The sequence below is a fragment of the Aethalodelphis obliquidens genome, unplaced genomic scaffold, assembly GCF_003676395.1.
Source record: "Aethalodelphis obliquidens isolate GAN/ISIS:26980383/991018 unplaced genomic scaffold, ASM367639v1 scaffold11, whole genome shotgun sequence".
NCBI classification, from domain to species: domain Eukaryota; kingdom Metazoa; phylum Chordata; class Mammalia; order Artiodactyla; family Delphinidae; genus Aethalodelphis; species Aethalodelphis obliquidens.
The window spans coordinates 10,670,559-10,695,744 of NW_020837955.1; the positions used below are offsets into that span (position 1 = coordinate 10,670,559).

At 44.2% G+C, this 25,186-nt stretch overlaps 2 protein-coding genes across 2 annotated transcripts in view; both read left to right on the forward strand.

Annotated features, from left to right (window-relative positions):
* The window catches only part of LOC113623592 (translation initiation factor IF-2-like), a 19,838-nt gene extending 9,043 nt beyond the window's left edge, over nucleotides 1-10,795 (forward strand). The window contains exons 3-4 of the mRNA XM_027113071.1: nucleotides 575-1,501; nucleotides 8,801-10,795. Coding sequence (XP_026968872.1) covers nucleotides 575-1,488 — 914 coding nt within the window. The 3' untranslated portion in view covers nucleotides 1,489-1,501; nucleotides 8,801-10,795. The remainder of the gene's footprint in view (nucleotides 1-574; nucleotides 1,502-8,800) is intronic.
* Nucleotides 60-25,186, forward strand: part of PCGF5 (polycomb group ring finger 5) — a 114,407-nt gene continuing 89,280 nt past the window's right edge. Inside the window, exon 1 of the mRNA XM_027112026.1 lies at nucleotides 60-163. The gene's annotated coding sequence lies outside the window, so the exon portion shown is untranslated. The remainder of the gene's footprint in view (nucleotides 164-25,186) is intronic.

A 25,186-nucleotide genomic window follows, 5' to 3' on the forward strand; every position in this document is an offset into this window, starting at 1 on the left:
GGCCTTGCGCCCGCCTGCCGGGCCGCCCCCCCCCCACCGCCCCGCCCGCGGCCCCGCCCCACCCCCGCCGGCGCGGGCGCCCTCACCTACCGCCCCACGCGCGCGCGCTCGCGCACCACGCGCCCCGCGCGGCCCGCCCGGCTCGTGGCCTCCCGAGAGCAAGGTAAGGGCGATGCGCTGGGACCCGGGCGGTTTCCCCGCCCGGCGTGGCCGGGGGAAGTTTCTGGCGTCGCCGTATTCCGCTGGGCCGGGAGGAGGCCCCCGGCGGCAGGGGAGCCCAGTGAGCGGGAGGGGGCCGCCAGACGCCTGGGGGTCACAAGTTGCCTAACCTGCCATCGGGGCGGGCCGGCGGGCTGCGCGGCGGGGCGGGCGTCGCGCCGAGAGGGGCTGGAAGCGCGGCGGGCGAGGGGAGGGCCCCGAGGAACTTTCTCCTCCCCGGAGGGGCTCCTGCCAGCCCCGGCCGCGGCCCGGCCGCCGGAGCGGCTGGCTCCCCGGCTGGAGGGAGCCCGTGAAACGTGTTTGAAGAAGCTGACGCAGTTTGTGACGCTCGCGGCTTCCTGATGGGGACCGGCAGCGGCAGCGCCTTCTCCGAGGAGGGACGAGCCGAGGCGGCGCTCGGGCCCTTCCCCCCGCCCGGAGCCGCGCGCCCCGGCGCCTAGTTGGGGGGCTGGGGGCTCGGGGCGCGAGCATCCAGTGGAGGCCGGGAGTCGGGCCCCGGCAGCGCGCGTCGCTTCCGTTTTGATTAGCTCGGGTTATTATATAAGATGTCACGGAGAGGAAAGGGGCGAGCGGGCGGCGCGTTGGCCTTCCGCGAGGGGCGGGGAGGGGCGGGAGTCACGGCGAGCGGGGACCCACCTGTGCGCCCTCCTCGCCCCCTGCGGGTGTTGCCCGCGCGCCTGCCGGGGACGGGGAGGTGCGGGGCGGCGGCCGGGTGGACCGACGTGCCCGCAGCTCCCCTCCCGGCCCCGGGAACATTCGGGCAGTGGCCGAAACGTGCTGTTTCTTCTCCGCCGCCTTGCCTGGGTCTACTCGTTTCTGGCTCTGGGCGTTTGTACTTTGAAATATTTGTTTAATATTAAAGAAGCTGCGTGTGTGGCCGTCCTAGTGCGCTCGGAACGTGTGGCCGTGGGCTCCGGGGCGGTTAATGAATCATCGCCCCGCAGACCAGGCGCCGATGATTCCTGCGGGGTCCACCCCGCGCATACTCCCGGTGTGCCTCTGACCCAGGGACGGCGACCCTTCCTCGGCGGTGACGCCTTGGAGGGCCGCGGGAGAGGGAATGCAAAAGGGCGGCGGCTTATTTTTCCCCCTCCTCCCGCAATTTGGGGGAACTTTGGGGGTGGCAGAGTCCCCACATTTCCCGAGGCTTGTTTCCCGTTGTTAGAAGAGTTAACAAGATTCCACCTGGCTGTGTTGATGAGTCGGTGGAGGAGCGCTGATTCGCTGCAGGGTTGGATCGTCTCTCATTCAGAATCTGGATGGCTCTGAAGGAATCCTTCTAGTAATTGCCTCTACTTAAGTACCAATAAAGTAATCAGCAAAAAGTTTAAAAGTTAGTGGATCTTAAAAGAAAAATCAGTGGCTCCTAAGTAGAGGAGTTCTACTTAAAGGTTTAGGTTTGGGGATTTGTTTTTGTTTTGTTTTGTTTTAATAAGCCAAATCCTAAAAGGAACCTAGTTTGCCAGAAATTAAGAACTTTTGACCACTGTGACCACCCTTGAAGACTCAACTTGACTCGTTCCCACCATACCCCACACTTGTAGGATTAAGAATAAAGTTTTCTCATCATGTAGGACTCACCTCAAATGGCATCTACTCAGCAAGGCCCTCTTGATCACCTTAAGTAACCTCTCACCCCAGGGACCACCCCCAGTCCTATTTTATTTTCTTCATAGCACTTAATCGCTATCTGAAAGGATTTTCTTGGGTGTTCTTTAAGTCCTGCCCCTCTGCACTAGAAGGTAAGCTCTACTCTGGCAGGAATTTTTGCCTGATTTGTTCATTGCTGTAACTCTAACACCTAGAACAGTGCCTGGCATATTAGGCAGTCAGGATTTGTTGACTAGTGAATGAATGAATTCCTTTTTCCTATTTCTTGGTGGGACTATCTTTGACAGTTGAAATTTACTGCCTTGCGTGGGCAAGACACTAAGATGGTGCAGTTCTAATTTCTTCTAGTTTTCTTTTGATTGATTCATTTCCTCCTCTATGCTGTTAACTTACAGCACAAGATGGGTTTGAGCATCATATCCTAAGATGCTGAGTACAAGGCATGTGGAGCCTTGTCGAGAGAAAGGGTGTTGGCTGTATAAGTTAATGGATGATTAAAAATATTATCTGTGCTAGTTGAAAAAAAAAGGTACAGGATATTGAAAGGGAATCGACAAAGTCAGATTCCCACAGTGCTATATGTTTCCACTTGTATTTGAAATACTGATATTTCTATATTCCTCCCTCTCCATCGCCTGCACACCAACCTCAAATTGAGCTGCAGTTTGGGAAGGTCCATAGTAGGTAGCATTTACTATGAAGTATTAATTTAACTAAACAAATACAAGATATACATCTCTGCAGTGGCCTTAACTCTGTTGTTGTTAGTGTCAACGGCTTAACTCCATAGAAGAGTAGATAGAAGGAGTTATTTTAAATTATATTTTAATTTTAATATCTTAAGTGAATCGTAAAGAATTAAGTTAAAACTATGTCAGTAATATAATGGAAGAAGGATTAGAAGGTCGTGCTTCATACTACCTCCTCTGAGGATAAATTTTAGTAAACTTTTTTATTATAAATAACAAACTTTGGAGGCGTATTAGTTGGCTTTATACTTGTAGGAATATTTTCAGAACTCAGTGCCTCCAAACTCACTGCCAAAGAAGAGTGTTCCCTTTCCAAAGCAGTAGCTGTGAGCACTTTCAGAAGTGTAATCTCAAGAGTGAGCTCAGACATAATACAGGTTGAAAGCTAAATGGGACCTTGAAATTGGTTGGCATATTTCATTCCCTTTTTATCAGTCCCTTTACTGAGGTAACTAAGGCACAGTGAGATGACTTGCCCGGTGTGCAGGTCTGGGATTAGAACCAAGGGTTCTGACTTCTTGTTGGAAGTCGTCAAATCAACCAGAGCTCCTATAGTTGGGGAACGAGTGGTCGCTATGGTTAGTCGACTGTCCGCCTCTTGCCGGTGAACTCTCAGGGAGTGAAATGAGGTCGTATTCAACTTTGTAGCCTTTGATGTGCCTTGGACATCTAGGGGCTCAACACATAGTTGTTGGGTGTAGTTGGACAAACGTATTTTAAGTTGAAAATATATTTAAGAATTGAGAAACCAGAAAAACATATCTCTTTTCCAGAATGAAGATGTTTTTGATAAGAAAGTCAGAATGTTGGCAGTAATTAACCTTAGAACTTCTATAGTAATGAGGTTGCTGTTTAATTTTCACGCCTCCAGAATTTCAAATAAAATGGCTTACAACTTGTAAGTGTGTGCACTTGCTTAGGTGGCATAATTATTCACTGAAGAAACAATCGGAGGCTGTTTCAGGACACCTGGTAGGTCTTGCCTTTGCCATGGTGTCCAATTAGAAAAGCCTAGACTGTACAGCCAGATAGAATAGGGACCTAAGCTCAGCTCTGCCCCTAACAAGCAGGGCTCTCTGTAGCAAGTTACTTAACTTTTTTGAGCATTCTCTTGTCTCTGAATGGGGGTAGTACCACCTGCCTTGAAGGATTGTTGTGACGCTGGGGTAAGGTACAGAAAGTGCCTCGTGTACACTAGGCCGTTAATAAATGGCAACAGTTATATTATGATTTCTGATTTAAGAGACCAGGGGAGCAGCTTAATTTCTTAAAGCTTCAGTTTTATCAGCTGGAGGATTGGTGATTGGCATGGAAGGAGGGAAATTAAATGATCTCTAAGATCTTATCTAACTGTATAGTTTAAGGAACTGATAAAGAATGCACAGTTCTACAATTTTAGTTGAAATGATTCATATATCCTTGATCTAACGAGCAACTGCAAAAATGGTTAATTTCTAGGCCTTCCTAAGAATTTGGCTTAATTAGCTTTGGTGATATTAAGTACATCTTCATTATTTTATATGCTATATGGTGGATACAGAGTTAACTTGAATATATCAACCTCTCATTCAGCTTACTGTATATAAGGCAGTATAAGGAGTATATGGGTTAATCAGACATAGGTACCCTTTCTTTGAGAGGCTTAGGCGGCATGTAGGGAGCATAAGACAGGTGACCAAAGGTTTTATTATATGGAGGCACTGTTATAGAGGCATAAATAAAATGTTTTTTTTGCTTTCCGTTTTCTGTTTTTGGCCGCGCCGGGCGGCATGCGGGATCTTAGTTCCCCCACCAGGGATCGAAGCGTGCCCCCTGCATTGGGAGCACAGAGTCTTCATCACGGACCGACCGCCAGGGAAGTCCCAAGAAAATGCTTTGTGATTTCAAGGAAGGAACACACTATTTCTTGGCAGAAAAATTGGGGAAGGTTTAGTTAAGGGATCTTGAGCTTTAAAGAACTGGTGGAACTTAAACTGGCAGAGGTGTAGGGCTCAGCCTGTGCTAAGACTTGAAGGAAAGAGTATATGAGCATATCCAGGATGGAGAGGAGTGTGGTTAAGCTGTAGGGTGAGGAGCCTGGAGGCAGGATAGTGGGACGGCACGCCACCTGGCAGTGTTAGGACCATATTGTGGGCATCTTGAGCACTGGGCTAAGGAACCTGTTTAGTAGGCAGTAGATAACTATCAAAGGTAGTTTGAGTGGGGGACTTAAAGCTATGCTTTAAGAAGATTAATCTGTATTGGGGGAGTCATGGATAATCCCACTTCGAAAGCTATTAAAATAGTTCCTGGGAGAGAAGGAGTGAGAACCTAAATTAGAGTGGGGGCAGTTGGGTGGGTAAGACCCTGTAGAAATAGTAAATGCAGCAGGACTTGTTGGCTAACTGGATGAGGGAATTGAGGGAGAAGTCAGAGACTGAAGCTGAGTGACTTTGGATGGTGATGGCAGAAATGGAAATAGTCGGAAAGGCCACTATTAAAGCACCTGTAAGTAGTATGCAATCAGTAAGTATTTGTCTAGTTAATGGAAGTTTGGATTTGGATATGTTAATTTCTTTGTGCCTATGAAGCTATCCAAATGGATGGCAGCCATTTAAAACAGAGATGGATTTGAGGGCATCCTTATGAGGGGGGATGGTGAAGCTGTGAGAAGGGTTCAAAGTATGGGTGAGAAGAGTAAAAGACCAGGGCAGAGTCGGAAAAACCATGTTTGTGGGAGACAGAAAGAAGCTGACAGGATGCCGAGAGGAAAGAAGCTGGAAGAGAACAAGGAAAAGGTAGGGTAAAGAAAGGGGAGGAAAGAGAATTTAGACGGGACAAGTAGCAGTGTCGAGGCACTGAGATTGAAGACTGAGAAAAGGTCGTTAGATTTGTCAGTGAGACCATTGCCAGTAGCCTTTGAGCATCAGGGGTAGTTGGGCAGTGGAGATGGAAGTCAGCCAGGTACCTGAGCAGGAAGGAAGCGGAGAGAGTAAGTATAAGTGAGGATTGGTCTGTGAAAATTGGAGAGGACTGTAACTTGAGGTGATGAGAGGGCCAGGGAGCCAGTCTTAAAACCAAACCGTGAGAAAGGCCTGAGAGCGTTGTGGGCCGAGTGGTTGTCAGTGGAGAGGAAGAGGCTGAGGATCTGGAGAGGGAGCGGGAGGGCAGTTCGCGCGCCAGGTCAGTGCTCCTCAAGTAGGAGGCACGGGAGCTGGATAAGGTGGCCACACGTCCGATTGCCCAGGACAGTCTCCGTTCACACCTGTTACCCCAGCTCAGTTATAGGATAACAAATAACGCCTGTTTTTATTCTAAAACAAAGTCCCTTTTCTAATACTAAATCATTTGATCATGACAAAGATAGTTATTCGTGGAAAAACAGATGTGACATGGAGGGAAGAAGATTAAATGAAGGCAAAAAGGAACAGATTTAGAGAGGAAAGTTGGAAGCTGGGAGGGAGTGTGACTGCATTTTAAATGGGTTGGTTCCCCTTTTTAAGAAGGAAAGAAAAACGGAGGAGGCCAGTTCTGTTTGCTGAGAGGACGTTGAGAGTGAGAGGCAAAGCTGGGAGGTGGAGGAGACGGGGAAAGGTTTGGAGTAGCTGTGGGTATGAGTGTGACGAGAGCCAAAGGTGATAAGGGCCTGACAGGTCGCACAGATGCCTTAGCCTTGTGATAGAACGAGTCATGCCTGTATTTACGACTTTTCCAGCAATACTGAGAAAATTGGAAGTGGAGATGGTGTGAGTATCGTTGAAACTGCCAACTCCATATGGGTCCCGGGTTGAGTAGGAAGGCAAGTGAAACTAGTGTTGATGGGCTGGGAGAATGAGCAGGAGATGTGAGATTAGACTGTGTAGTGGCTGGTTGGGCAAGAACGAAGGAAAGGGAGAAATGGGAGTGTGGAGGGGAGTCCTGGGGCTGGTGGCCAAGGGCCTGAGGGACTTGAGTAGCTTATCATGATGGAGGGATGGGTAATGCGCAGTGATGTGAATTCAAAGTCTGGCTGAACCTGGGAATGGTGAAACGACATCAGCATGAGGTAGAAGCTCATTGATCTTCAGGAACTATGAGGCCAGGGTGTCAAATGATTATTATGTATATCAGTGTCAATAGCTGTTGTAAAAATTCTGGAATACATTTATTAAAGCCTTTCTGAGCTTTTAGTCTGTAGAGTTGGAGAGTACCCTAAAAGAGGGAAGTTATTCCTTCATTTAAAAGATGAGGAAGCTAAAGTCTCTTAAAGGCTTTCTAGGAAAATTGAGACCTGCCCCAGACTGCAGATGTATGTGGCAGAGCTGTCTCTGGAAAGAACCGGAATCCCTGAATTTCAGTTCAGTATTGCCCTCCACGACAGAAGAAGTAATTAAAGTATCCACTGAACAAAGTTTTACAATGTGTCCTCACCACACGGCCTGCCTACTGCTTGTAGAGCACCAGTGTTTGTGGGCACAGAAAGCCGCTGAGGAGAGCTGTGGAGTCGTGTCCACGTGCTCTGACTTCTGACCGAAAGGCAGGTGATGGCGTCTTTGAGGAGGACACATGAAAAGCACCCCTTCTTCCCCACTAATTAAAAAATAGATAAGAAGCAGCAGGTTGTCAAAAAATTAACTTCGTTACTGATGCAGCCTAGGCTGGAAGACACAGCTTGGTGTGAACCCACATTGGTCTTGTGCACCTTCTACACCCTAGGCTAGACTTTGAAACTGCCTACTGGATGGAAAGTTTGAGGCTGCAGAGCAGAAATACCCAGGTTTCTGCCTTTCACTGTTCAGACAGAGAAAGAGAAAAGAGGCCAAATCTCTCATGCCAAATATCTTTGATAGAAAAACTCCATCCATTTGTAAACTGAGAAACAGACCCATGGCTGTCACACACCAAGCAAATAAATTGCTCCTCCTCTGTGGGGAGAGTATGGTGCAGGGCGGGAAGACAGGCGTGGATAGGGAATATCCCCCCTTTGGAAACCCTGTGAGTGGCAGAGAGGCATTTGTTCCCCTTGCAACAGGTTATAGACCACTCTTAACCTTTGTGTTTGTGTTTGAATTAAACTGACTTCTGAGGCAGCAGGTGCATTTTTATGTTAACTAGCAGTGAGTGAAATGACTCAGAAGGTTTGAGCATAGTCCTTAGTTCATCGATTTCATAGAAATGTCTAGTTGTTTTCTCATTCCTCTCTGGGGAATCTCAGGAAGCTCACAGATATCATCGCAGAGACCACCAGCTTTGATATCCTGTTTCTGAATCCAGAACTTTAGAAAAGTGGAAAGTTCTTTCTCCTCATAACATGTTTAAGGAGCCTTTCATTGGACATACGGCACTTGGAATTTGTCCTGATTCTGTCACTGTTAGTGACCTTACTAATTAACTATTACGTGCCTCAGTTTCCTCATCTACAGCATGGGAGAACATAATGCCTGTTCTGTTTCCCAGGTATTTGATGTGAAAGCTCTTTGCAAATAAATAGTGTCATGCAAATAAAAGGTATCAATATCACCATATGGTATACAAGGTAAATTTTGAAGTTTAAGAACTTTTTAAAAATAAAATGTTTCAAATAAAACAACTAAGATGACTATTGAAATTTGATGGGACCCTGGTTTAGGCACTGAAGGTAAATCATGATAACTTTTCTCCCTTTATCCATGTCAGTGTGCATAACAGTTCTGGCCAAGTGTGATTAAAGCACTGTGTTTCATGACAAATGAAAAATTTGCCTTTTTATCTGTTTCTCTTTTAACTGTTAAAAAGGTCTTTTTTTTTTTTACTGTAAAATATAACACATATATAACTTTTGAAATGTAAATGTATAGTTCAATGAATTATTAAAAAGTGAACATCCATGAACCTACCTCCCAGCTCAAGAAATGGGACAATTTCACCCCCCACCCCTACCCACCATAGGAGTCTTTTTTCTTTGTTAGATGCTTGCTTTTCTTTTCAGGGAAGTGTTGAGTAGTAGCAGGAGGCAATTATAAATATTGACAGGTCCAGAATATGTGCTTCTTTGAGTGGAATTAGATCAAAGGTGTAATATTAGTGTTTTACTCTGTAGTTATTTCTTATAACTATGAATTCAGTGTTTCGGACAAGTCCTGGGTTTTCAGCCTTAAAGATCAAAATCTTCAGGCTTAGAGCCTTCAGATTTGAATGGGAGTGAAAAAGTTGTGATCCTTTGGATGTGAGAAAATTCATGCGTAATTATTTGTTCTGATCATCCCTCCTTTGCCTGTTTTTAGAAGCAAAATAACTAAGACTGCAGTGTTGATGATGACTTCGTATAGTAGTCAAAGGTCTTCTTGGAAATACTTGAACATTATCAAGGCAAATACCTTTCAGCTCAGGCCACCGTAGGCTAGATTTGAAGTCGCAAGAAGGAGTCAATGAAAACAGCTTTACTGCATGAAAACAACCTGTATTTTCTTCAATTATAATCTAGTGTTCTAAATTCTACCATCTTTTAAGGCTTAATTAATGAGTCAATAAACCAGAAGTATTTTGTGGTATCCAGAAAAGGATTCTGTTTTGTTTTTTATGCTTTTATGATTAAGACAGAAAATGATGGTAAACATTAAAAGAATTGGGAAAGTATCTTAGCTAATCAGATGCATCGATTAAAAACAGAAAAGGTGTAAATGTTTCAAAAATTGATAAGGAAAAAAAAACTGATAAGGAAAGGATCATCTTTTGGGGGCAGTTTCTGTGGTTGTAAGATTGAGTTATTGGGATTTAGAAATTTGGTGGACTGGACCTGTGTTTACTGTCTGTCCCTCCTGAAGCACCACTATAGTGATGGTAAACAAGAGATGGGAGACACCAACACATTTTTGGAGGATGAAAAGCAGACAGACCTGTGGCAACTGACTTAGTGTAGAGTGGAAAAAGTTGATACCTAAGTGCCCTTAAAGGAGATTGGGAATAGATACTGGGAAGAAACAGCCAATTTATCCCTCAGAATCCCAGAAGGGCTCTGGAATTAGAGGCTCTGGAATAGGGCATGGGGCTGAAAATAAGGGATTGATTAAGAGTTCATAAAAGGAACTAGACTCTCAGTTCACTTTCCCCATCCCATATAGCAAGAGGAAGTCCTGGACATTTTTTCTCTGGAGAAACTGAAATATATTAACAGTTCTGGATTTAGGGATAGCAGAAAAAAAGAAAAAAGAGGGTAAGGGTGAAATTCTGAACTGAAAACAGAGGAATTTAATGAAATTATGCATACCAAACAGTGAGACCTGGTGTGTTCTTTTTAACCCACCCGCAATCCTAGGATAGCCAGGTAATCACCAACCCAGGCAGCATATTGAGGAACTCTTTTCTGGGCAAAGTGAACAGCCCTAGAGAAAAGACCTACAGATACTGATATATGAGGTCCCACAATGAGAAAACTGACTTACTATCCATTCTTCCTATGGTGAACCCTCAGCAACAACCCACCTCCCCCTATTCTGTGAACATGGAACTTGCAACCAGTTTTTTAGTACCTTAAATACAAATAGTCAGTGAATATGAGACATTTGAAGAAAGCATTCAAGAAGAAAAAAGGCAGGAACCAGAACAAATGAGAAAAAAATCATGGAGGAAACAGAAATGCAAAAAGAAGAAGAAAAATTGAAATAATCAAAATCAATCCTCCTAGAATTAATAAAATAAGAACTGGGCTGTAAAAAAGTAATAATTAGAGAATAAGAAATAGGTCTTGGAAACTAAAAATAAGATGGCAAAAAAAAAGTCATTGGAAGGACAGAAGATAAAGTAGAAACAAACGCAAAAAGGAAAAAGAGGGAAAAAGTAGAATTAGAGGGTCAGTTGATCAGGTATTATATCATATTAATAAGAGTTCCAGGCAGAGACTACAAAAATAAAATAAAAATAAATCAAACAAAAGTTTACAAAAAAGAAAGAAAAAAAAAAGAGATTACAGGGAAAAGTAAAGGAGAGGAAATTACCACAGACATAATACAGGATATTTTCCCAGGACTGGAAGACATACAATTATAGATTAAAAGAGTTCACAAAATAGCCACATGAGTGAATGAAAAAAGATCCACACGATCCGTGTATAAGACACATCATTGTAACGTTTTGAATACTAAGGAAAATGGGAATAAGCTAAATTCTGTGGAGGATAGAACAGATCACATACAAAATGATTGGGAATTGTAATGGCACCTAAAGAACAATGGATTAATTCTTTCAGAATTCTGAGGAAAATTATTCTTAATCTAGAATTTCAAACAAACTGTCGAGTGGGAGATACAGTAAAGACATTTTGAAGGTGTGAACGTTCTCAAAAGTTTACTCTCTGTGCATCTTTTTACAGGAGGCTATTGGATAACATCAAAATGTGGGCATAAATGTACTGAAACATACAGACTATTAAATACCCTGACCATGCATGACTGCAAAAGACGCTGGGAAAAAATGTTGACATAACTATATCTTAGGAGTCTGGGAGAGGATAAGCTAGTGCATAATAGGACATCACTAATTTTATTAATTACTAAATTAAAATCAAAAGTAAATCAAGAAATATTAGTATATGCATATTGTTTAGGAATATAAAATTTAATATCAAAAGAGAAATAGCTAACTATTTTTAAAGTAGATTGCCTTTGGGAAGTGGGTTTGGGAGTGAGTGGAGACATGAGAGGTTACTGCTGTGTTTTCATTTTAAGCCTGATAGTACTATTTGTTTAAGTAATTTGCATGAGTTATATTGGTAAAAATAAAGTTAGTAGGGAAAAAAAAGTAATGCAGTTCTAATAAGTGAATTAGAGAATGATTTACATGGATCCAGGGTTTTAAAATATATACATTTAAAGTTAAGAAATATTGTTTTGAAGTTAGAATCCTCCCTCACAACTGATTCCAGCGCTCTGGAATCACCCTGTCTCAGAATCATTTGAGGCAGCTTTAAAAATCAAATCCTCCCTCCATCCTGAAATTCATTGGACTTATTTGGCTTTGGCTGGGCCCCAGGGAATCCTTAAGTTTTAGAAGAACCCCAGCTGCTTCTGAGGTATATCTAGGGCTGACTCCTAGCCAAGTAGTTTAAATACCCTTGCTTTTGCTGCTTTAATGTTTCCTGTATTCTTCCTATCCTCTCTCACTGCTTCTGCTTCAGGTCTGATCTTCTCTGTCTCTCAGTTCTGAACCAATACGGTCTATTTGGGGTTGGAAAAGTAGGAGGAGAGAAAGAAGAGACATGGGAGAGGTCATTTGGATGACTAAATAATGAGAATGGCTGTACAGAGAGCCGATATTTGTTTCCTTTTGTTTTGCAGAAACTATGTAAATTGATGGCCTTATCTTGAATTTCTGATGGAGTAATTTTAGAGTTCAAGTTCAAGTAAATTTGAACTTTATGACATTTTGTTATTTCTTTACCTTTAGTGTTGCCTCCTGGGGCTAAATCTGTTGCACCCTTAGGTTGCCCTCAAGTTTTTTTTATCTCCCCTAGGTTTTGCCCCCAACGCTCCCAGCTGTGGTCTATCAGATGTTTGCCAATAGCATTTCCATTTTGCACCTGGGATCATCAGCAGTTTTCATAGCTCTCTAGTTTTCTGTGAGGGAATTCTTAAAAAGGAGATTAGCAAGCAAGAGATGAAGGAATATAAGAATTATGTAATTTCCCAAGGTTAGAGGTCTTGTTGAATTAGGCTTTGACTACAGAGATTTTGTACACCTTTTTTTTTTTTTAATATAGATTTATTTATATTAGGTCTTTGGCGCGGTGCACAGGCTTCTCATTGCAGTGGCTTCTTTTGTTGCGGAGCACGGGCTCTAGGCGCACGGGCTTCAGTAGTTGTGGCTCATGGGCTCTAGAGCACAGGCTCAGTAGTTGTGGCGGGCTTAGTTGCTGCACAGCATGTCGGATCTTGCCGGGCCAGGGCTCGAACCCGTGTCCCCTGCATTGGCAGGCGGATTCTTAACCACTGCGCCACCAGGGAAGTCCCGGATTTTGTATACCTTAAAGGAGAAATGTTTGTTGTGTGGATGAGAGAAACAGTTGAGACCTAAGGGAAGAACTTCTTTAAAAAAAAAAAAAAAGAAACCTAACTTTAGATTTTTTAAAATATCAATAATTATAGACATAGTTTCTCTTGTACCTTTTCCCAGTCCCATTTCTGCCTCCCTAGATTGAACTGGTCTTGTGAATCAGGCATCAGTGATCTGCTTGTAACTGTTTCACATCGGGCCAATGCCCTGCGCCATACAGTGAGAGGACTTCCCTCTAGCATTCTGTCCAGTATATAAAGAGCTGTCCTGGCTGGTTTCTGAGGGGTTACTTTACATTTAATACATTTGCGCAGCAGGACCAAAGTGTGATCTTTATCACACTTTGATAAATCCCATCAATAAGTCTTATTCAGGGCTTGCCCACTTAGTGCAAGTCTCTTCTAGGTCAGTGTGTCTCACACTTCAATGTGCACGCAAATCCCTCGGGATGGCGTTACACTGCAGATTCTAGTTCAGTTGCTCTCAGGGGAGGCCTGAGATTCTGCATTTCGAATAAGCTTCCAGGGGATGCTGCTGGTCCTCAGACCACACTTAGAGGAACAGGGTTCTGGCTAGTGGTTCTCAACTCTGGTTGCTCTGTAGAATCATCTGGGGGCTTCTAGGACCTATCCCTGGTGATTCCCATACAATTGGTCTAGAGTGAGGCCAAGATGTGATATATGTGTGAGTCTGTACATATATGTGTGTGTGTGCACATATATGTGTACACATATAGGTATTGTGCGTATACATGTATATGTGTGCATGCACATGTGTGCACGTGTGTACATATGTGCTTGCATGCATATATGCATGTGCACGTGTGTGCATGCACTTGTGTGTGCACATTTATACGTGTATACGTGTGTGTACACACGTGTGTGCATATATGTGTGTATGTACGTATACATATTATCTAACTCCCCAAGTAACACTAGTGTGCACATAGGTTTGGGAACCACTCTTACAAGCTCTGCACACTTTAGCTGTGACTCACAGGTAAAGATCTTCATGTGTGGACTTTGTAGCAGTCTGGGAAGTATCCACAGCCTTTACATATGGACACACCTGCTTTATGGATAGTCTATGGAGGAGCGATTCCTCTTGGATTGCTTGGTTCCTAGAGAGCAGATAGAGGTGGCTATCAGACGGGGCATACCTAAGGGAAAAAAAGGCCTTTTCGTTAAAACCACATGTCACTTGATATAGGAAAGATATTTAAAGTGACGAATAAATACAAAGTTGGTATCTCTTTTTTCAGGGGATCCTTCTGTCTTCTACATCCTTTCAGTAAGAGATCATGGGAAAATTATGTTATAAACTTCGATGCTTTATGTTTTCTCCAGAGAAGGCTATACATTTACTTACTATGTATATGTTTACCTATAAATATATGTACTTGCAGAGTTTCGGCATAGCTAGAATTCTAGTACTTTTCCTTTGCCAAATACTTAGAAAAATTTAGATTATCTCCTATACGTTTACTTTTAGGTCTTAACTTGTCCTAAAAATTGAGTGACTTACCATCCTGGTGAAGGGACAGTTATTATTCTCAGGATCTTCCAATGCTGATAGCAATTGATGACTCGATTTGCTCAAAAATCATAGGCCTTAGCTCAGTTCAAATGTTAATTGTTTTGTTATTATTACAAAGATGATCCTAGAAGCAGATGATACAATTTTCTGTATATTAAAATTATGTTAACTACAATTTCTTGGAAACAATAAGCATTAAAACCAATGGATTAAAATTAAATATAATTGTGCTGCTAAGGAATTGCAATCCTCTCCTCCACCTCCCCACCATTCAGTCAAAAATAGGACTTTGATTTTATTTCCTTAACATTACCTTGTCTACTTCATGGCCTCTGACTTCGGTCAGATTCTCATTACTTCTCATTCATGTTAATTTCCTTACTGGACCTCCCTCCATTCTTGTTCCTAACAGCCGTTCTGCCAGAGTCCTCTATTGTGGAGGTAAATCTAGGGCTTTCCCTTGTCTGAGGATAAAGTCTGAATCTCCAGAGTATCATGTAGAGCTCTCTCACCTGGCCCTACCTTTTCTCTACCCTCATCACCTGTCGCTTCCCTAGACAGCAGTTTATTCATTCCTTAGCTGAGATTGAAGGTAGGAGAGAAAATATTGGAGGCTTGAAAGATGGTAACGGCATGGAAGAGTGGTTTAGGAGAGGGGGTGAGTAGATCGCACTAGGGACATGAACTGTGATTGCTGGGCAGCAGTGACGGTCTCCTGAGGTAGGTGATGACAGATGTAGAGTGAGACCGGCTGGCATTGGCTGCAGGGGTACAGGTGTGGGGAATGTGAAGCCTTGTATCCTGCCAGTTGCCCGACTACGTCATCCCACTTCTTGTCTCTACTCTTGCACATGCTGGGTCTCCATCTAAAACACTTCCCTTGTCTTTGCCTGGAAAAAAGTCTCTTAAGGAACCCCCTTGGTACTTTCCTCCCCTTTCCAGACATTCTCCCTTGACCCCCATGATATCTGGTCATCTCCCTCCATCCTGTCCCCACTGTTCCATTAGCCAGCCACGCCATGGCAAGTATCTGTTCATACTTGTCTCTACTAGACTGTGGACTTAACAAGGGCAGGGATGCGATCTTTTGATGTCCAGTTCATATCACAGTGCCTGGCACGAAGTAGACACATATAATAAGTGCTGGATGAATCAACACAAGATTTCTCTGTAAAGTGTTGAGAATCTGTTCTTGCTGGATTGGAGGTCACTCTAAAAGTGAATTCCACTTAGTAGTAAATGACACGAAAAATTGTGTTGCTTTAAGTTTTAGTCTGATCTACCCCTACCAAATATCCAGGTTAACAAGATCTTTCCAAATGTACACACATATGTGCATGTGTGTATACATACATACTTATGTACATGAAAATGGAGGAAAGTATAAATAAATATTAAATGTCTGGGATAATAGATGTCATAGAGGCCTGCGCACTGCACATGGTTTATCTGTTCTCTTTCAGATGGGCCGCCTTGGCTAGTAGGAAACAGGTTAAAACCTTAAGGAACATGTGAGCCAGTATTAAACACATCTATGTTTTCAAGTTATGAGTATAAAAATGTAGTTTTGAAAAGGTTTTTCCCAATTGTGTAGAAACATATAGAGATCTTAACTGCCAAAAGAATTTCATGGCATTTACAAATGAATGAAACCTGGAGAGAAATTAAGGGATACTATTTTTTCCGGAGGTAACAATTTCACATTTTTCCTTAGGAGTGAGGGGACTTGAGTTAAAGGGCTGTGGTGTCAGACAGTCTCCCTACCTCCCTAAGCTTTAGTTTCCCCATGTATAAAATATGAGATTTGGTCTAAATTATTACCAAGGTCATTTTGAATCATCTGTTATTCTGGAAACTTATGAAACATGTCCTGTAACCATGGAGAGGAAAGTTGATTGGTGACTCCAAAAATAGACTTATTTTCTCCTCCTGCAAATGTTGATGCACTCCCATTGAGGAAGTCACTCTGTGTATATTGCCTTAACCAATTTCTTGACTTTTTTTTTCTTATTGCCAAGAGCTCAAAAGTGGATGAAAGATTGTCTTAAGAAACACCAAACAAATAGCCCTTGTCTCTTGTTTTAAATATAGAACTGAATTATTGTGCTCTTTTGCATTGCTGTTGTAGGTATTCAGAAAGCAGAAGGTGGTGATTTGGTAAATTTAGAAACTATTTCGCATCAGTTCCTGCTGTCTTTTGTGTTTGTGTGAGAACCCCATTCAAAATATGTCTTATTTATTCTTCCCTTAAAATATACTTGCCTTCATTTTTGCCTTTCTGCTGACAACAAGTCCATGTCTATAAATACTTCCAGATTTTGTCAAGATCCTTAGGTAACAATTACTTTCCTCTATTAACATATAGGTAATCTAGTGAGGTATCATTATGTTTTATCCCTAAGCCCTTTGATTTCTTAGTGTGTTGCAGCATCAGCCTGTCCTTAGTGCAGTGATGTCCTGAGGGGGCCTCCTCCAATCACTCTGAGGTTGCAAGGTCTGTGTCCACGCCAAGACCTCAGGGACTGTCCCCTGTCTGGAGCACTCCGCCTGGAATGAGACGTCTTGACCTAGTTGGGCCAAGTACAGTGCTGGTAGGCAGAGTCTTCCTGTCTGTCAGCATCTGTGCCTTATCCAGCCCTTTGAAGCAGAGAATCAGCTCATTAAATGAACATTTAAAATACCTAGAGAGGTTACAGAAACTTCATTTTCACTGTCTCTAGTCTGTAAGAATATATATCCAAAGTATCACATCACTGACTAGCTGTGTGAGATTAGACAAGTCACTTACCCTCTCTGAGCCTCAGTTTCCTCCTCTGTGAAGTTTGGATTTGATCTCTAAAATGACTTTGGCTTCAAAAAATTTTTTTTCTTTCTTTCTTGCTTTGTCATACTCCCTCTGACCCTAAACTGACTGATGGCAACTGGTAGTCTTAAACTTCAGCAAGTATCAATTCTTTCTCATGGTTCTTCCTCAAACCAGTATGGTTCATTTTCCCACTGCACAGGCATTTATGGAGATTTTTAAAAAGGATTTATGATGAATTTAGTCATTTATTTTTCTGTACATTCTGAGACCAGATGAACTCAACAACTCAATTTGTTTTGTCTGTGTACCTGGATAATAGCATAAAAATAAAGCATTCTTATTTTTGTAGCAATAACAAACATTTTTTTCTAGCAAACATTGCTGTCTTTATAAATGAGAACTGAGCTAGTTAGATACTATTGACCTCAGCTGTGGAGCAATGTTAAGTGAGCAGTCCTTTGATATTTATCCATATTCCTCATCACCAGTCAAGATCTTTGTTCTAATAAGTGGTTTCAAACTATTGAAATTAAAAACAATCGGTGGAAAACAAACAATCCGTGGAAATAGGGTTAGAGAATGTTCTAGGACAGGACAAGTTTATTTTATTTATTTATTTATTTTTTGAGGTACGCGGGCCTCTCAGTGTTGTGGCCTCTCCCGTTGCGGAGCACAGGCTCCGGACGCACAGGCCCAGCGGCCATGGCTCACGGGCCTAGCCTCTCCACGGCATGTGGGATCTTCCTGGACCGGGGCACGAACCCGTGTCCCCTGCATCGGCAGGCGGACTCTCAACCACTGCGCCACCAGGGAAGCCCAGGACAAGTTTATTTATTCATTCAAGAAATAATCACTGAGTGCTTTCAAGCTAGTCTTTGGATTATCAGTGAACAAAACAAAGATTCTTGACCCAAAGGAGTTTATTTTCTAGCAGGGGAAGACATATGCTAATCAGTAAGCATAATAAATATTTGTTATATGGTTTGTTATAAGGTGGTCAGAGCTATGGAAAAATAAAAAAATTGAGCATGAAAGGGAGATGAAAGGTGATGGGGAGTGGAGAGCTGGGTTGCAGTATAAATGCCATGGTCAGGAAAGGAGGTGTGATGGGCAGAAAGGCTCCCAGAAGGTCCATGCTCTAATCCCTGGAACCTGTAAATAGGTTAAGTTCTGTGGCAAAGGGACTTTGCACCTTTAATTAAAGTTACAGGCCTTAAAATATGGAGATCATCCTGGATAATCTGGGTGGCCCTTAGAAGTAGAGTAAGTGGTTTGAGTCAGACAGATGTGGCTGAATTTGGAGCAGATCAAATGTAAGGGAGACTCAACCCGCCAGTGCTGGAGAGGGGCCACGTGGAAAGCATGAGAAGAAAGGAGGGCAGCCTTGAGGAGCAAAGACCGGCAAGGAAACGGGACCTCAGTCCTGCCGCTGCAAGAACCTGAATCTGGCCAACAACCTGAATGAGACTGGAAGCATACTAATCCCCAGAACCTCCAAAAAGGAATGCAGCCCTGCTTACCCCTTGATTTTGGCCTTGTGAGACCCTGAGCAGTGGACCAGCAGAGCCTGGCTATACCCGGACTCCTGACCTACAAAACTAGGAGGTTATAAATGGATGTTGTTTTAAGCCACTGAGTCTGTGGTAATTGCTCATGGCAGCAGTAGAAAACTAGCACAGTGGCTGAGGACAGCTAGTCAAGGGAAAGAGTATTCCAGCAGAGAGAACAAGGAGAGCCAGGTTCTAGAGTGAAGTCCACCTGGAGGGTTAGAGGGGTGGTGAGTGGCCAGCGTGGCTGGAGTGGAGGCAGCAAGGGACGAGTAGGAGAAGTAAGTGAGAGAGGCAACTGGGGAGGAGGGTAGGGACGCTAGGGGGCTTCGGCTTTTATTCCCAGTGACCCAGGGGGTCCTTGCAGCATTTCGATCAGGAAAACAATGTGATTCAGCTTAATTTTTAAAAAGATCATGCTGGCTGCTCTGAAAATGGACTGTAGGGGAGAAGCCAGAGACCAATTAGGAAGTGACAGCAGAAATCCTGACGCAAGATGGTGGTGGCCTCGACCAGTGGTAGTGGAGATGATGAGAAATGGCAAGATTACAGATATTTTTTGAAGATAAAGTCTACTTGTTTGCGACTCAGATGTGGGATATGAGAGAGAGAGAGAGGAGCCAAAGATGATTCTATAGTTTGGGGCCTGAACAACTGGAAAGATGCAGTTGCCATCAACGAAGATGTGGAAAGCTGTGGGTGGAGGAGATCTGTGATGGGGGAGAATTGGAATTCAGTTTGGTCGTAGCGAGTATGATGTCTGTTAGATATCCATCTGGATCTCTGCGTGTGGTTGGCAGAATAACGGCCCCCAAAGATGTCCAGATCCTAATCTCCAGATCCTGTATATGCCACCTTAGGTAGCAAGAGGGAGTTTGCAAATGTGATTAAGTTAAGGACCTTGAGATGGAGCGATTATCCTGGTTTATCTGTGTGGGCCCAGCCTAATCCCATGAGTCCTTAAAAGTGGAGAACCTGTCCTTTGGTGGTCAGAGGGAGATGCAACTCCAGAAGAATGGTCAGAGAGATGCCACGATGTTGGCTTTGAAGACAGAGGAAGGGGGCAGTGGGCCAAGGAATGTAGGTGGCTTCTAGAAACTGGAAGTGGCAAAGAAACTAATCTTCCCCAAGAGTCTTGAGAAAGGAACACAGCCCTGCCAACATCTGATTCCAGTGAAACTTGTATCTGACCTGCAGAACCGTAAGATAATAAATTTGTGTTGTTTTAAGGCACTACATTTGTGGTAATTTGATAAAACAGTTGGACCTGAGTTTGGAGGGGAGGGAGAGAGGTCTGAAAGCATAGAGATGGTATTTAAAGTCCCCGGGGGCTGAAGAAGATCACCAATAGAATGAGTAGAGAGAGAAGAGAAGAGGACAGAGCACTGAACCGTTGGCACTCAACATCAAGAGGTCAGGGATAAAGAAGGAAATAGCAAAGCACACCACGAATGATCAGCCAAGGAGACGGGGCAGACGGAGACAGGGGCTGCCCTGGGAGGCGAGTGGAGAAAGCACATCAAGGAAGAGGGAGTGATCACTTGTGAGAGGTGCTGCTGATCGGGTCAGACGAAGAGTGAGGCAACGCCAATGAACAGATTTGCTGTGAAGGGGAGCAAAGAAGAGGGGTGGCAACTGTCAGGAAGAGCAGTGTGAAGAGAACTTTGTATTTGTTAAAGGTAGCATTTAGGGCATGTTTGTATGCTGAGGGGAGCTATTCACTAGAGAGCAAGAGTTGACGGTAACAGAAAAAGGGGGAATTGCGGGGAAATGTCCTCAGGTGGGCAGTAAGGATGGTACGTTTGTAGGGCATGAGTTGGTATCTGCTTTTGGTAGGAGAGCGGTGAGTTCATAGTGGAGGGTGGGTGAATGTGGTGGGAGTGTGTGGGCATTCTCTTCTGATGCTTCCATCTTCTTAGCAGAATAGGAAGCAGATGAGAATGAGAATGGAGAAGGTGGTTTGGGGGATTAAACAAATTTGCGACATGTGGTAGGATCACCTGGCAGCATTAAAAGCCCATTAGAAATCTGTGATCATGAATTGAAAGGACTAAATGCCACCACACACCTTAGAGAAAAGTGCCTCCTAATATTAGATATCGCCTCCCTCAAAAAAAAAAAAAAAACTAAAACAAATATTAAAGGAAAATGTGAAGTGCAGAGTTATGCAAGGAAAACCCAATATTTCCTTATTTTCTTATCATTTCTATCACTGCCTACATTCCTTGAGGATAACTTGCCTTAAAGGGTAACTAATATTCCTAAATTGTTGAAGATAAATCATATTTTACTAAATCAAAGTTAAATGCTGTCCTAGCCTGGGTTCCTCTGAGTAACAAAACCTGGACAAGGCTTTATGGACAGTTAGTTTATTTTGAGGAGTAATCCCAAAGAACAGGATTGGCCCCTGGGAAGAGTTAACAGGGAAGGAAGGAAACTCAATCCAAGATTTGTTCAGCAACTTGGTCACCACTGTGGGTAGCTGGGACTTGATCCCAGAGGGGACCCTCCAGGAATGTGCCTGAGAATTGTCTGATGGAGAGACAGACTGGGGGAGGGGCTAATTCATTTTTCATTCACTTGCTCCCATCCCTTGCTGGTCACAGGTTGTCCCATGGGGTGTTAAGTCCATCACAGCACTGTGCACGTGTCAAAATACTCAGTGGTTCCTGCAGGTGACATGAGGGTGCAGCTAAAGTCCCATGAGGGTAGCTTGACGACAGGATCCCTAGCACCACATGGAAGGAGCTAAGTCTATACTTGGTGAATACATGGTTTTCATAATTCATCTTCTTGTTCATTTTTTTCCATGCCGTGTGGCTCATCTCGCCCAGCGAAGCCGCTTACTAAGTGAGGAACTCTGAGGCCTTGGGGATTCACGGGTGGATAAGACACAGTCCCTCCCTCGAGTCTCCCAGTCTGCCGTGGAGCTTCCCAGTTCTTTTCATCCTCTGCATGACGTGGAGCTCCACTGGAGTCCTTTTTAAACAGAAGAATAACATGATATGGTTTCTAAATTAGAAGCAGGCAGGGAGTCATTAATAGCAATGCATAGGGTGACAGACCCACCGCAAAACTTGTCTCTCATGGTTTCTATGGGTCAGGAATTTAGAATCTGGTTGCCTGTGTGGCCTGTCTCCATAGGCTCAAAGGCTGGCAGCAGCAGCAGCATCTTAAGGCTTTGCTCACTTACCTGGTGCCTGGTCTGAGACAGTTGGGCTCCTCGGACATGTCCGTCTCTCTGTGTGACCTCTGCATGTGGTTTGTCCAGCATGGAGGCGTCAAGGGACCCAGACTTGTTACATGGCACCTTGATGCTCCCAATGAGCATGTCCTAAGAGAGAAAGATCCAGAGGAAAGCTATGTGGCCTTTTATGACTGACCTTGGAAGTCACGTAGAGTTACTTCTGCCTGGTCACAGGCCTGCCCAGATTCAAGAGGAGGGTTCACAGACACAGCTCTTGAGGGAGGAGTGTCTGCACCACGCTGTAAGGAGCCACGTGGGATGGAAGGTACCTGTTGGTGTGGCCGTCTTTGGAAAATAAAATCTCACGGACAGTACTGCTGACATTTACTGAGGGCTTACTGTGATCCAGGCATTGTGTTAAGTGCTGGATGTGTGAATATTATTTACCACCCAGCAGGTAAATAATTTGTAAGGTAGCCCCCTTTTTACAGTGAAACAGGGAGACTCAGCTAGGTTAAGTGACTGGTGTAAGCTCACAGAGGGTTTCCGAATTCAGTGATGAAATGGCTAAAGTTGGTGAGGAGGAGGTGGGAGCTCCCTTCCAGAGGGAAATGGAACCCCGGGTCCCTCATCCCTTCCCTCTTCTTCCGTCCAGTATGAATATATTTCCATTTTGTTCAACTAAATTTCAGTGATGTTTTCCTATACCACTTTCCCCTACTGTGCACGTAGATCATTTCAGTTATGTTTTGAGTCTGTGGATTGATAGGGAAACATAAGTATTATGAAAAGACACCTAAACTGATTTTTAAAAACTTTCTAGATCATAAACTATTGGTATGTTGGAAACTTTTATATATAAAAAGGACACACTTCCTTATACTGGTGCATCTCAAACTTTTTTTTTGCACCCAAAAGGCACCCCTGAGAATCACCTAGGTCAGCGATTTTCAAAGGGGATCCTCTGTCCTGATAGGGAGGGAGCTGGTGTCGCTTGTAAATGCTCTCCTCCCTTCCCCTGCTTGCCTCCAGCCCTGAGAACGGCCAGCCTTTTGCATCCAGAAAGGCAGTCACTCTGAATCCTGTTCATTTTAAACCTCATCATTGAGCATCTCATAGACACTGTCACTCAGTATGTGTTTAATGAATGATTTCCATACATGTAAAACCTCCCAAACTGCTGATGCGTCTGTGGTTTTCCCCGCATTTAAGCATCCAGTTTTTAGAAATCAGAAACATGTTTTTAATCGTGGGCACCTAGGTGCCTAAAAGAACAAGTAGGTAATTTGTTGTTTTGGCCTCACAGCACTGATTTAAACAGCTTCAGAGGAAGTAGAAACATTATTCTCTTTGTCTGAATTCATCTTGCCATTTAGAAGAGTTCTTTCTTCAGGTTCTTCTCAAGATGACCCATTCATTCATTCGTTCATTCATTCAATAAATGTTGACTATCTACTAAGTGCCAGACACTGGGGGAATCTACAGCAGTGAACAGAACAGACAAAAATCATCTGCCCTCATGGAGCTTACATTTTAATGGGTTGAGACAGTCAATAAATATATAACGTGTATACTTTGTCAGATGGTGAGAAATGCTGTGGAGAAAAATCAATACAGAGAAGGGAAATAGAAGTGTCAGATTATGTCACCTCTACCCAGTTGTGTTCCCAGGCCTTCCCATCTTCTCCAAGTAGAAGCCACAGTCCTTACCATGGCCCAGAAGGCCTTGCATGACTTCGCCCCTCATCTCCCTGACCTCAGGCCCTCTCAGTTCTCGGCCACACTGGCCTCCCTTCTGTTCCTCGGGCATCGGCGTCGTTCCTGCTCACGGCACTTTCATGTGTCTCTGCGTAGCCACTCTTCCTTGTGGTAATCATAAGACTAAGTCCTCATCTCTTTTTGGTCTTTGCCCAGGTGTCATCTTCTCAGTGGTGCTTTGCAACTTAACATCTTATTTTAAATTTCAATTTCCCTCCTTACCCAGCCCCGACATCCCTTCTTCTCCAGGAGGTCATAGCCCAGCAGAGGGGGTGACTGGATGCCACCAGTTGGGCACAGCCATTGGCAGAGCAGCATCACTGGCTTTCACTCCAGGGAGCAGCTCTGCCTGTAGTTGGAGAGCCAGCTGTGTCGCTCAGTATTGTCGGCAAAATCTCAGGAAAGGCCCTGCCTGTGGCAGCACGATGGGACTCTCCCCAGCCTGTTCAGGAGCGTGATCTAACCCTGAGCTTCGTTAGTGGGAACTCCTGGAATGGCATCTGCCTTGGTCATACTGGGGGAGAGTACCTCTTATGGGTTGCATGTAGTCTCCTGAAGTCGAGGGCCCTCTTTCAGATGGATTATTTCTACCCCATGATTTTTGACTTGGTGTGTATGGTATGTTTAGTCTGTTTCTTCTCCTTGGCAAGGACATTCTTGTTTTCCTTCTCTGGGAGAGATTTCTCTCTTTCATCGCCCTCTGTGACTGCTTCATCTGAGTTCTCAGCATTCAGTTTCACTGACTATGCTGACCTTTTATGTATTTCTTGTTTTTGTTCAGAAACCGAAACTGCATCTCATACCATACATAGCTTGTCTGTATCTGCCTCATTCCCATTTTATTAAAAACTTTGCTTTATTCCCCCCTTGTCTCTACCACTTCCTGGTCTTACAGCATTAAAAGGAACCTCCCTGCTTCCCCAGGCAGAGTTCCAGAGTCTGTGATTTTCATGACATCATAAATAAAATTTAAAATGGAATTGTCACAGGTGGGGTCCCCTGGGAAGCAGACTGTGAAGTGGAGTTGAGCGCTCAGGATGTTTGTCAGCCCTTCGAAGGGTGGGAAGGAAGCAAGGGGGCCAGCCCAGCGGCAACCTTGGCGGCCCCCTGGGGAGCTCTGGGGCTAGAGCGATCCATTGGAGTTGGCTTGACTTGGGCTGAGATGACCAGGCCTTTCCATGTGAGCATCCCTCAGTCAGTGCATGATGGCGACCTTGGAAGTGTGTGACCTTGACCTTGGATGAGAGGATCTCTGCCCTGGAGGCCATCCCCACAGCAGCCACCGCAGCCCTGCGAGCGTGGCCAGAAGGACCTCGCCGACGGGCGTTCGGGCTGTGCCGCCCGCTCCCTCCGCATTCACGGAGCTGTGGCTCCAAGGTGGGGTATAGTGTCTCGTTTAAGAAGTAACCTCCACCATCAGTTTTGGTTCGATGTTGCAACGTGCTTTACTTCATTGAAAGCAAAGGATCTTAGAGCCTAAAGAGACCCTAGAGATCCTCTATCCAGCGCTGGTGTTTATCAGATGGAGAAATGGAGTCACAAAGGAGAGCAGATCTCAGTTTGGCTTCCCCAGAAGGAGACCCCAAGACAAGGATTTGAGACTAAGCGGTTTATGTGAGAGGTTCTCCCGAGAATGTCAGCACGGAAGTGGGCAAGTGGGACAGGGCAGAGGAGGAAGCCTTAAATCAAGGTGCATTTTCAAGAGAATTACTGCTGTGGGTACCTGGAGCTCAGTCCCTCGATGGAACTGGGGGAGACAGTCCACACACTTGAGAGTTATCCTCCCTAA